The 13,583-nt window shown below is 39.0% G+C and overlaps 1 protein-coding gene across 3 annotated transcripts in view; it reads right to left on the minus strand.

Annotated features, from left to right (window-relative positions):
• AK9 (adenylate kinase 9) overlaps positions 1–13,583 on the minus strand; it is a gene marked incomplete at its 3' end in the record, with an annotated part of 72,905 nt that overhangs the window by 10,331 nt on the left and 48,991 nt on the right. For all 3 annotated transcript variants that reach the window (XM_083831855.1, XM_083831854.1, XM_083831856.1), the window contains 7 exons: positions 12,142–12,260; positions 11,474–11,693; positions 9,037–9,099; positions 5,205–5,411; positions 3,976–4,194; positions 905–1,118; positions 146–347 (listed from right to left, as the gene is read on the minus strand). In XM_083831855.1, the coding sequence (XP_083687981.1) occupies positions 146–347; positions 905–1,118; positions 3,976–4,194; positions 5,205–5,411; positions 9,037–9,099; positions 11,474–11,693; positions 12,142–12,260 (1,244 nt within the window). The remainder of the gene's footprint in view (positions 1–145; positions 348–904; positions 1,119–3,975; positions 4,195–5,204; positions 5,412–9,036; positions 9,100–11,473; positions 11,694–12,141; positions 12,261–13,583) is intronic.

Raw genomic sequence — 13,583 nt, forward strand, 5'->3', positions numbered from 1 at the left:
TGGACAGGTTATTTTCTTAATGCATAAGCCACTGATGTGTTTTAGTGAAATGGTTTTACAGTGATAATGTGGGAATCACTGCCTCTGGAGGGACTAGCATGTCTTGAAAAAATCCCTAAAGAAAAAGTCCAAAAAAGACTCTTACCCAGTGCTCGTACATACACGATCCATCAGAGCCACATCCAGGGCCTGGATGGCCAGTTCGTCAGGTACAGTCAGTCCTTTGTGAAGGTGCCGCTTTAACTGAAGTCCCAAGGCACTCTCGGGCTGATTGTTTATCACTAGCCGGATGGCATCTCCTATAGTCAGCCGCAGCAGCCCATATACGCTTGCAAATTTCCTGGCAACTGCAAAACATTTTGATTTCAACAACCAACTTTTACATAAGCAACATCACAGCCTAGCAGTCTGATAAAGTATGTTCTTAGTCTTACAAGCTATGTGCTCATTCCCTGGGTCATTTGCGATGCATAATCTTGGTAAGCAGGCACCTAACCCCAATTAGCTCCCTAAAGGACCCAGACCTTTGCATATGTGCAAAGTGTGCCCAGGGCACACTTTAGCTTAATTTAGCTCAATTTAGCTCAAACCTCAGCAGCCATAGTCAATTTTATTCAAAAATATCTTAGAAAATACACTTCTGTTACTGCCCCTTTTACAGAACAGTCTAGCAGTTCCAGTTCACTAACTTCATAAGAAGCTGCAATAAAATTAAGATGGATAATCCATAAGTACCAGACTATAAAATGATACACTACAGAATGTAACTAAAGGTTTCTATGCCCAATAAAAAGAGCAGGAAGACTAACAATATTAGAGGTTTATGACTTTTTTAATAGCAGTAATGACAGACAGCATCACTCATTAGATAATCTTTTGCTTTATAGGTAATAGTGTCTCCTACCTGTAGTCTTCCCAGATTTTGGAGGTCCCACGATTGCAATCTTAACTGGCACAGGTGGTTTAGGTTTTGGCTGACAAATATATTTGATGGGATTTTTCATAAATGTTTCTTTATTTTCTTTACTCGAAAAGAAATAAATATATTGTCGATGGATTACAGGAAAGAGTATGTTTTCAGGGCTTTGTGCTGGCTTTATTACCTCTCCTTCACTTAGCTGTAGAATACACAAAATGGGAAACAGCTGATTAGGTTTGGCATAGCCTCCTTTCCCTTCATCCTACAAAAGTGGTTTTACAGGCAGGTTGAGCAATACCACTGGTTGAGACAAAAAATCAAAGTATTCTGAAATACATACAGACAGGCATAATATTTTGTATGAGTTTGTGGAATTTCTGTATGTACGTAAAATTGTACAAAAAGATGAAGTAAACACTGAAGAGAGAGAGAATATTCACTGTTTCCAGTAGGTGGTACCGTAACACTTTCTGTCCATCAGGAGAGTGTAATCAGAGGTATAATGTACAACAATTTTTTTGTCTATTTTTTTGGTTTTTAATTTTCAAAGAATTTATGCCATTTCTATTAAAGATAAAAATATTCCTCTGTAAATTAAACAAACAAACAAACAAACAAACAACACTTGTCTGCCTGACCACAGAGGATACAAGAATGTTGTATTCAGCAGAAGTCACTTCCAAAAGAAGAAAACAGAAATGAACATCAATATTTAAATTGTGGTGAAATGTAAAACCACAGTGAAGCAAGCCAAAAAAGCTTTTGGTAAAATAAATACACTGCTGATGGAATCTTTTCAAATCTTTCAAATCTTTCAAATTCAACATCAAGTTTACCTACTAGAAAGTCTGTAGTGCTGATGGCTAATTGAGAAGTAAGACAAGAAGCAATGGCAGAAATGTTCACTGCAGAAACGCTAAATTAATTTCTTGCAGCACTGTTCACTGTGGAAGAATTTAGTGATATCCCTGTTAGAGCCTTTCTTGAGGAACTGTCTTAAAGTGTCAAAAATTGTTTTAGAAGAGACTGGAGACATTTGTAGAGAAAACTGCAAAGACCAGATGGCATTCACCTTACAGTTCTATGGGGATGCAGAAGTGAAATTGTTACTGACTGATGTATAACCTATTGCTTACATTGGCTCCTTCAACAAAAAAGGAATGTGGAAAAAATGATAATTATTTTACAAGGCCTCTAGGATGGCTCCTGGCAACCACAGTCCAGTACACCTTTCCCTGTATTGAGCAAACTGAAAAAAAAATCAGTAGGTACAAGGCCTACATATGAAATAATGCAGAGAAGCCAACTCAGCTTCGGTAGAGGGAAATCATACCTCACAAATCTATTAGTATTTGTTGAAGACTCAGTAAACTTATATATAAAACAATCTGCTTGTTACAGTAAGATAAGGGACTGTTTGCTGCATGGCATTACCTTGCCAGACCCTGGACTAATTCTTAGGTTCTTGTTCTCACAAGAAGTCATTTCAAGAGTATTTGCCCTCGATTTATAAGATGCCGGGAGTCTGATCTACTATATTTGCTCACACTCCTCCCTCAGCTCATCATTTTTCTTCTCCGAGTATCTAATCAGTTGCATAACTACTTCCCCCTATCAATCTAGTTTAAAAGTAATTGTCATATACTCTATCTGCCCTTCTTCGAAAACCCTCTAGTCTGTAATCAATTTCATCATTTCTATAATATCCTAAAATATCCTTAAAATGATCTTATTTTCCTTTCATTATTGTCAGCATGTACATTTCCTACTGTCAGCACACTCCTCTGATTTCATCTAATGGCTTTCTAGGACTTTCTTCCAACTGAATATTTTTTTTTCTTAGTTGGTTAAAAAAAACCCACAAAACACTACACAGCATAAATGAAGGATTTGAAGAAATGGAATAACAAAATTGTAGTGACTTTAATAGGACAAAGTTCAAGTCCTCGCATGTAGGGACTAATAAGAATTTCATATATTAAGCTGGGATTCAGTAACTGGAAATGACAGAATTCTGAGAAGACATATCTACTTCTATTAGTCAGTCTTTTAGATTATTAGATGCCAATTTGATTCAGCCATGGAAAAGGCAGCTCTGATCCTAAAACACTTTAAGTATTTTGATTCTCTAAAGTCCTAATTAGATCTGATCTACATAGAGTTCTGGTTACCATGATTAAAAAAGGAAAAACATGACCTGGAAGAGGTGAAAACAAAGACCAACATGATGCCCGTGCAAAAAGAAAAAAATAATTAGCATAGTGAAATGAAGGCCAAATGTATGTTTCCTTCAGAAACTTTCTGCTTTCTATTTATTGTTTTGTTGTTTTTGTTTTGTTGTTTTATTATTTATCAGCCCTCCTTTTTATTTCTGATTTATTCACAATCCAACTTGCTTTTATTTCTAGCATTAAAAAAATATTACCCACTAACATTTTGCTCGCTACCTATAAAAATCTATCAGCCCACAGAGATAAATATGAGTACTTTCTGACCTCAACTTTCCAGACCTCTGGTAAAATAGGAAATCAGATTTACTGTTCTTCAAAATTCATGCATATTGACAACAAAGAATTATTGCTGATGAGTGACATATATTTAACATGTGTTGGTTTACTTTTTTGCTACTGCAAGTGTTGATGGCCACCTACACAACTTCTTGCAAATTCAACCTCCAAATTCTTCCAGCTTGTTTTCAATGCTTCTAGAAGAATCTAACATCTTTGTTGTTCTATATTTCATGGGTCATTACCAATTATGCGTTTCTTTCTGACTCAGTGCCACCTTTAAACTGCATCAGTAATGCTAGTGTAACAAATTTTAATAAATGCCTCTCAGTGTTAGTTTAGCTGCAACAGTGAAAAAACTAACACCTTTCATTACAAATGCTTGCTGTATTTTGTGTATATTCAGTGATGTAGTTTTGATTTAGTAACGTAGTTTTCATTAAGTATTACTGGTATTACATGATACTGTCTCATAATATTTGTATGTGAAATATATTCTTTGAAAGTATTACTTCCTAAAAATATTTCTGTATTATTCAAGAAAATTACCTTGATTGGATCCCACTGACCAAAAGAACTTGGAAACTTATATAAGAAAATTAACATCTTATGTGCAAGTGGCAAACTTATCGGGTAACATTTCTCAAAAATGCTTCCACGGTTTTCCACTAGAGAATTCAGCTTGCAATATATTTGGTAGCGTACGATGTGAGGCTTTCGTCCTCCATTGATCTCAATTAGTGGTATTAGCAAATTTTCCAGTTCTTCCTGGTTAATTGAAAAATAATAAAATATTAAAATAATAAACATGTTCAGATTTTCGTTAATGACCATCAGCAAGATTTTCTGTGAACTTTCAAGGATTTTTGAGCAAGTTCTCAGTCACTGTAAAGCAGAAAAAATTTATTTGAGACTGGTCTTCCTCCCCACTGTAGTTTAAGTTACCCAGGCTACATTAACTATTACAGTATTCAAAAAGAATTGGAAAATCTGACAGTTAACACTGAGGAATATAGTATGATAAAGCTAAAGCTTGAGAAGTATATTTTATAAAAATATTCAAATATCATTCTTCCCTACTCCAAACAATATAGAATGATTTATTTAGCTACTGTATAAAAATATTGCTGCTCTCTGGTGACTTCTTATTCCCCACCTTATTCAATTAAAATATAAAGATATTATTAATACTTTTACAAGTGCTACAATGTTTTAAAGTCATCATTTATTCTTCCATAAAAGATGAAGATTCTACAATGTCAAAGAAGACCATCAAATAAAGAATCAGATAACAATAAGCAAAAGTCTTGAATAACATATCAGAAATAGCACGTTATATAGCATTAGTAATAAACATAAACATTATTTGAAATTTTTTAAAAATGGGGAAAATATTGAATAAGCTGTAACAAGGGGTTATTACTAGTGTGCAATCCCAAATAATGTAATTCTATTACATGCTAAAATAAGAATTTTGCATTAAAAAGTATATATGAAATGTTATTCATATCTTCATGATTCTCTAGTTTGGTTGCCTGCATCAACTGACCTATTTGTCTTATAAATTATATACTTTTTTAAGCATTGAGTTTCTTCATACAGTTTTCATGTTGCTCACATATTTAGATCATGACATCAGCAGCACTATTGCTCAAGCACTGCAACTTTAAAATCTGACAACTAAAATAACACTGAAGACTTCTTGCATCATACAGTCATTTATTATCATATAATTTATAGATTGTGTAATTTAATAAAACAGGCAGTGGAGTAGGTACCTGTACACCTTGTAAATTGTCTCTTTCTGAATCAAACTTCTCTGCAATCTCATTTTGCATGCGCTCAACAGCATCAATCTCCTGTTCTTCTTCAGCCTCTTCTTCTTCTTCTTCTAAAAACTCCTCTTCAAGTATAGCTTCAATGTCTTCATTTTCACTCTCATCTTCCTCCTCACTGGCTTCGTCATGTTCCCTGTTTGCTAAAACCTATAAATGTAAAATACTCTGTCTTCATGTCTTCTATACATATGTTTTGAGGGAACACATACTATCTTTTTTTTTAATTAGAAAAATAATTAATTCAACCAAACCTCATTTTAGGCATCCTTTGCTGCAAGCAAAAATCTAGTAAATTCTAAAATCATATTTCAGAAGAAAATACAGAGGTATTGCATAGTGCATACAGTGAAGCATTGTATCTGAGAATGCTTAAAAATCTTAATCCCTATGCTGCAGTTTTGATGAGAAGAATATTTTTGAGAATTATCTGTTATAGATATCTGGGTATTGTAGTTTGGCAGGACTTTGTTAAGAACCCGCTTGTTAGCTGATAGTGTAGTTGACCAAGTTTCGTGAGCAGTCTAACTGTTCATCAACACATTTATAAATATGCTTCGTAATTGAGTTTGAGCAGAAGTCCTGGTAGAATCCTATTCTGCATTAACTGTGGATTTGACAGGGTACTTAAAACACATACCTAATTGCAATCACTCTTATGCTTACAAATTAGGTAAGTTAAAGACATTCTTAAGTATTTTGCTGAATTGGGGCATGTATTGAGAATTGTTTTTAGTGTTGATGAGTCAATAGTTTCTAAAACAATTTAAACATCTTGCCAAATTATTTGGGAAAGCAGAGATTTCAGACAGTCTATCACATCTACACGAACGCACGCAGTATGAGGAATAAAATGGATGAGCTAGAAGTCCTGGCCCAGTCCTGCAACTACGATATCATCGGCATAAGCGAAACCTGGTGGGATGAGTCCTGTGACTGGGGTGTTGCGATAGATGGTTACAGGCTCTTCAGGAGGGACAGGCAGGGTAGGCGAGGTGGTGGGGTGGCGATATATGTGAAGCAGGGGCTGGACTGTGTGGAACTTCAGGTCGGCGATGGCAAAGTTGAGAGCCTCTGGGTAAGGATCAAGGGACGAACGAATAAAGGGGATGTCGTTGTGGGAGTCTATTACAGACCGCCTGGCCAGGACGATAGCGCCGATAAATTATTCTTTACAGAACTAAGAGAGGCCTCGAGATTAACTCCCCTTGTCCTTATGGGGGACTTCAACTTGCCAGACGTTAACTGGGAGTGCCACACGGCTGACACGAGCAAGTCCAGGAGGTTCATGAAGCACCTAGATGATAACTTCTTGGTGCAGGTGCTAACGGAGCCAACTAGGAAAGGTGCCCTCCTAGACCTGTTGCTAGAAAACAGAGAGGGTCTGGTGGGAGATGTGGTGATTGGTGGCCGCCTTGGTCAAAGCGACCATGAAGTGGTTGAGTTCAAAATTTACGGTGACAGAAGGAAAAGTGCCACCAAAACCTCATCCCTAGATATGGGAAAAGCGGACTTCAGGCTGCTCAGGGAACTAGTCAGCAAGGTCCCCTGGGAAACTGCTCTTGAAGGCCTCGATGTCCACCAGTGCTGGTCATTCTTTAAACGATGCCTCCTAGAAGCACAAGATCAAGCAATTCCTAAATATCGCAAGTCAGGCAGGCGGGGCAGGAGGCCGGCGTGGCTGACCAGGAACATTCTAATGGAGATTAGGCGGAAACAGAGAGTGTTTCGCTACTGGAAGGAGGGCCAGGTGTCATGGAAAGAATACAGGGATGCTGTTCGTGTTTGTAGGCAGAAAATTCGTGTGGCCAAAGCACACCTAAAGTTGAAGCTGGCTGTGTCTGTGAGAGAAAATAAAAAGGGCTTTTTCAGATATGTGAATGGAAAAAGGAGAACTAAAGAATACATAGGGCTGCTCCTTGATAGGGAAGGTCTCCTCACAGACAATGACATAGGCAAAGCAGAGACGCTTAACGCCTTCTTTGCCTCTGTCTTCAATGCCGATGATGGGCTTCGGGACCCAGGGTGCCCTGAGCTAGAGGACCGGGATGGTGGGGATGACAAACTCCCAACCGACCCTGAACGTGTGCGGGATTTGCTACTCCACCTGGATCCCTACAAGTCCATGGGTCCGGATGGGATTCATCCCCGGGTGCTGAAAGAGCTGGCGGACGTCATCGCGGAACGTCTCTCAATTATTTTTCAACGATCCTGGGAATTTGGAGAGGTCCCGGTAGACTGGAAGTTGGCAAATGTTGTGCCGATTTACAAGAAGGGTCAGAAAGAAGACCCTAGCAATTACAGGCCTGTCAGTCTCACGTCAGTGCCTGGTAAAATCATGGAGAAGATGGTTCTCGAACTTATTGAGGCTCACCTGGGGGACAAAGCAGTCATTGGTCCCAGCCAGCATGGGTTTGTGAAGGGCAGGTCCTGCCTAACTAACCTGATTTCCTTTTATGATAAGATCACCCGTATGATGGACCAAGGGAAACCAGCTGATGTGATTTTTTTGGACTTCAGCAAGGCTTTTGACACGGTTTCCCATAGGATCCTACTGGACAAAATGTCCACCATACAGCTAAATAAAAACATCATACGATGGGTGAGCAATTGGCTAACGGGCAGGGCCCAAAGGGTTATGGTAAATGGGGCTGCGTCAGGCTGGCGGGCGGTCACCAGTGGGGTCCCTCAAGGCTCCATTTTAGGGCCGGTACTTTTCAATATTTTTATAAACGATCTGGATGTAGGAATAGAAGGTATTTTGAGCAAGTTTGCTGATGACACCAAACTTGGAGGAGTTGTGGACTCGAATGAGGGTGGAAAGGCCTTGCAGAGGGATCTGGATAGGTTGGAGAGCTGGGCGATCACCAACCGCATGAAGTTCAATAAAAGCAAGTGCCGGGTCCTGCACCTGGGACGGGGAAACCCTGGCTGCACATACAGACTGGGCGATGAGACGCTAGAGAGCAGCCTAGAAGAGAGGGATCTGGGGGTCGTGGTAGACAGCAAGTTGAATATGAGCCAGCAGTGTGCCCTGGCGGCCAGGAGGGCCAACCGTGTCCTGGGGTGCATCAAGCACGGCATCGCTAGTAGGTCAAGGGAGGTGATTGTCCCGCTCTACTCTGCGCTGGTGCGGCCTCACCTCGAGTACTGTGTGCAGTTCTGGGCACCACAGTATAAAAAGGACATGAAACTGTTGGAGAGTGTACAGAGGAGGGCTACGAAGATGGTGAAAGGCCTGGAGGGGAAGACGTACGAGGAACGGCTGAGGTCACTGGGCCTGTTCAGCCTGGAGAAGAGGAGGCTGAGGGGAGACCTCATCACAGTCTACAACTTCCTCGTAAGGCGGTGTCGAGAGGCAGGATACCTTTTCTCCATTAACACCAGTGACAGGACCCGCGGGAACGGGGTTAAGCTGAGGCAGGGGAAATTTAGGCTCGACATCAGGAGGGGTTTCTTCACAGAGAGGGTGGTTGCACACTGGAACAGGCTCCCCAGGGAAGTGGTCACTGCACCGAGCCTGTCTGAATTTAAGAAGAGATTGGACTGTGCACTTAGTCACATGGTCTGAACTTTTGGGTAGATCTGTGCAGTGCCAGGAGTTGGACTTGATGATCCTTAAGGGTCCCTTCCAACTCAGGATATTCTATGATTCTATGATTCTATGATTTGTACTATTATACATTGCCCTGAAAACTGTGAGCAAAAGCCCTAGAAATTTCTAAGATATGAATGCAAACACTTCTATTTAAAATAGTTTTTGTAACTTTTTTACCTCCTGTTTCCTTTCCTTTTGTTCTGCTACAAGTTCTGCCCTTCTTCTAGCAATCTTCTCATCCTGTTAATGAAAAAAAGATGTAAGAAGACAATGATATTTGCTAATAAAAAATCTCCGAGAATTGGTGTAATGAACTAGAATTAACATTATTCTTTCCACCTTAAAACTCTGTTTGAGTTGCTTCTAATGCTAAAAAATCCTGTCTGTGCGGCCTCAACTATTGCAGATCAGATATGCTCCTAGGTGAACATGTACTTAAATTTTTGTAAAACTAACTTGGCAACTTTTGAGAATGAGATTAGGGAAAAAAAGATTGTGATTCTGTTCACACTGAAAATATTATAATCTTTTTGTCAGAGTCAAAAAAGCTACAGAGTTTCTAAATTTGTAGGTAGTTACTGCTATTTGGCAAAGGGACGAATGAGGCTAGTATTATATGTGTGCCGTTTGCTAAGCATGTTTAAAACTGCACATTTTTGATCAAGTTATAAGCATTTAAAATACATTTCTCCATACATACTCAGTAGGTACCTGTCGTATACACGATGTTTAAATTCCACCTCAGAAGTAACACACAGAAGCATTCTACTTAAGACCACTGGGGTTAATGGGGATTCAACCTGTACCTGCTGTTCTTGCACACTCTGATGCTTCCACCTGAACTGAGATCAGATAAACTGAGCATGTCACCACTGCAGGCAATACTGCAGTGTTAGAAATCCACATTAACTTTAAACAAAGTAGTCTGGATACCAGGGCACTGGAGGTAGAGCAGCAAGAAACTGCACAGTCTAATTTTCTTTACTCGCATGACTATTTAAACTCAGGTGTTGCTGAACAGCACCGTAACGCAGATGTACTCATTCCTCAGTCCTCTGTTGCCAGCTTCTTTCAGTGGAGAAGGAAACTAATGCAGCATTCAACAGGTGTATCTGCTTTTCTGACTCTCTACGCAACTTTAGTAATGAAAGAAGAGAGAATAGCACGTCCATCCATGCCTCATTCTCACAACAGTGTCCATCTTGCTCTCTGACTGCATGCTATGGAAAAATAGTCAAACGTGCAACTAAAAACTGTTATGCAATACATACCAGCAAAAAGATCAAAAAATTGTTACTCCAGAAATCCTGATTCTCACCTTTCCTTACTTCTAAGTGGGGGTCTTTTATGCCTCGATCAATTTGCATAGTTGCTTTGTGTATGTGTTTTAAGTAACAGGCCGTTACTGTCCTTTTTTATTAATAGACATATTGATGCCTACACTGTAGAAGTCTGGACCCTAAAATCCATAGCACATGTATTTGTCACTAGAGTTCTCAGAGTAAGTGCTTACAAGGTGAGCTTAGTACAGCGATACAGGCTGCTCACTAGAATGCACCTTTTCCAGATAGATTTCCAGCTTGCATCTGGGAAGACTAAATGTGAAAAATCACAGAATCACAGAATCATCTAGGTTGGAAGAGACCTCCAAGATCACCGAGTCCAACCTCTGACCTAACACTAACAAGTCCTCCACTAAACCATATCACTAAGCTCTACATCTCAACAATGATTTTGTGATCTATCATGCAAGATTATATGCATTCTCAGAGCCAACCTCTGGAACAAGCAGCTAATGTAGCTTACTGGTACCATATGGGTCTTGTCCCAAACTCCATTGTACCAACATGCTGTGTGTTAGCTGCTCTGTAGTAACAAATATTTGGACCTTTTTTGAAAGTACATGTGAAGTAATATATCTTCCTTTTATAGAAAGTTAGGAACCCTGAATATCTTGCACGGATTGTACATGTCTGCATAGAAGTTTCAATTTCAAGTCATTTGTAACCTATTCAGTAATAGGCACAGCTTTGTTCAAATGTGAGGTTGTGTAGCTGCAACAACACTGAGAGTGTGGCTTAGTGCTACTGCAGTTCTGTGCAGTGCCATGGTTAGAAACACAGGCACATGCACCATGCAGTACCTATGAAGTAAGCCTATGGAAGATACAGATCAACACAACAGCACATGCTCAGGGAAGCCGGGATACAACAGCAGCACTGTACTAGAGCTGCGTATTTGATTTTTTATGGTAATATTCCCTCACCCCACGTAGTTGCCTTTTGTCCAGGACTTCTAGATGTTTGGCATGCTGTCGCACTGCCAGGTGTCCAGCAGAACAGTTACTTTGCTTGGTCTACCAGATATCTACACTCCTGCATGAGTTAATTGCAGCAGGCTGTGCTAATGTGGAAGGGGCAGAGGAGAAAAGGAGCCATGAATTCTTTTTGGTTCCAATGATGAATCTGGGAATGCTGTGAATGTGGGGAGCTGTGTCTCCTGGCTCCTATATCTGTTCTTCTGTGTGCTCTTCACTACTTTGGAAGTTTTAGAATCTGTCTTCAGACCTGTGCCCCTGAAATTGAAAAAAAAGTAGACAGAACTAAAAACCTACCCTTATTTTTGCTTTCAGGTCTTTCAGTTTCTTTTTATTTTCCATTTTTTTGTTCCGTCTTTCTTTCCATTTTTTCAGACGTGGAGGAAAAAGACGGTCAATAATGTCATTTTCTTCTACATTAATATAAACTGCAACATCAGGACAGAGTCCTCGTTCTGACAAATACTGGGCTTCATCTAAAGTACGAGGAAAACCATCTAGTATAAAGCCTGTGGACCTAATTGAAAAAAGAGATATTTATCATTATACAATGTAGTTTAAAGTGCATCACAGAGAAACTGCAGTGAATTTGAAAAAAAATAATTTAACTCTCTTATAATAATAAAATTTAAAAATTACTTTCACGTATTAACTTCACAACGTAAAAGTGATACAACACTATATTTTAATTGTTGTACTATTGCATTTATTTCTTCTGACGTTTTAATGTGCAGAGATAAAAAGTTACTTTAAAATAACTTTAAAATAAATAAATAAATAAATAGTGTCCTCAGTATTATTTGTGTGACTCTAAAACCTGTACTTCTTAGCCACTGCTCTCAAAGAGAACATGCCCCAAGCATTATTTTGGTAACATCTGTCACAGCACTTTTGTATTTGTGGACACAGTGGATGATATACTTCCTAAGATTAATTAAAGAAACAGAGAATCTAATTACAGTTACCGGAATGGCTCTTTATTCCACCAGTCAAGGACAATGTTATCAAGTACTTCTGGAGGCAATGCCTCAGAATCCATTAGATTTGCTTTGATTGCTTCTTCCTCGTCAGTTAACTTCACTTCCTTTATATAAAGAAAATCCACAACGAATGAAAACAAACAAACAAAACAGAAAGAAAAAAGATCTACCTGAGAGAGCTGCTGTTCTTTTTGACTAAATAAGGCACTGGTTACAGTCTTCTTTTGACTTAATCCAGCAGAAACAAACTAAACTCCTTTGCTACATTTCATTGTACTACATTATACATAAAATTAATGCCTGGAATACTTGTGGGTTATTTTCTACATGCTTGAGGTTGGACATTTCCCTAGAGTTTGGGCAATTTTCTATCAACCTGAAAGGCACAAACTTGGTGCTGGCTATACTAGGGGTTAGCTTTCCCATAACTGAGTATGGCATCTGCTCCTAACTGGCATTAATCAGTTCATCATTTAGAAGCACTAGATGTAAAAGTGGGCCTCAGAAACTTAGAAAATACATCATAGTTTCATTAATTGCACATGGTAACTGTATTAAAATAACAACAAAGACAACAAAAATTGTAGCACAACATCGCATAATAATTTAGCTTTACAAAGCACAGGTCCCATGGGCTACATTGACATGACTCTCCAAGAGCAGTGCCCAAGGTGGCCATGAGTACAGTATATTTTGATGTCTTCTCACCTTTAATTTCCATTATTGTCCAAATGGCTGCCTCATAAACAGCCTGAAGGCTGCCTGCAGATAATGCAGCGAGGTGCTTGCTCTAAAAGCTGGTCCCAAAGGTGCAGCTGTTAGGTGTAGTACCTAAACCTAGCTCTGATCTGGCCTTGTGGATTGAACATCCATTAGCAGATGAAATGCATTAGGCATGTTTCTGAAGTGTGTTGTTGTGTTTAGCTTCATTCAAGATGAATTCAGTTCATGTACTCTGAAACTGCTCTACGTGAACTGAAAAGGTGGGAACAAATAGGAGATTTGCTTCTAATGTATGCTCTGGGCAGAAACTAAAATGTTAACTAAAATGTAATGCTGTCATTGTTTGGCAAGGAGGTTGGATATCACAATTATCATGCACTTGAGTTGAACGCTCACAATGTTGCTGTTCACATGAAATAGAATTCATGAAAATTAATGAATTCATCTTACTGATAAAATATACTTCAGGGGTGGTGAAAAAGTACAGTTTTCATTGAAAAGTGGTAAAATTAGCAAGATGACAAGAGAACAGATGGAGGTTCTGTTAGAAATCCAAGTGTCCTGATAGAATTAAGTTCTTCACTAATAGAAACATCTTAGATAAACCTCTCAGAAACATATACATTATTCAACAGGCAAAAGTGGAAGTATTTTAAGCTAGTGCATGACAAGCTCAAAATCACTGCTGTATGAAACCTAAACCA

Source organism: Anser anser, assembly GCF_964211835.1.
Source record: "Anser anser genome assembly, chromosome: 3".
In the NCBI taxonomy this organism is placed as follows: domain Eukaryota; kingdom Metazoa; phylum Chordata; class Aves; order Anseriformes; family Anatidae; genus Anser; species Anser anser.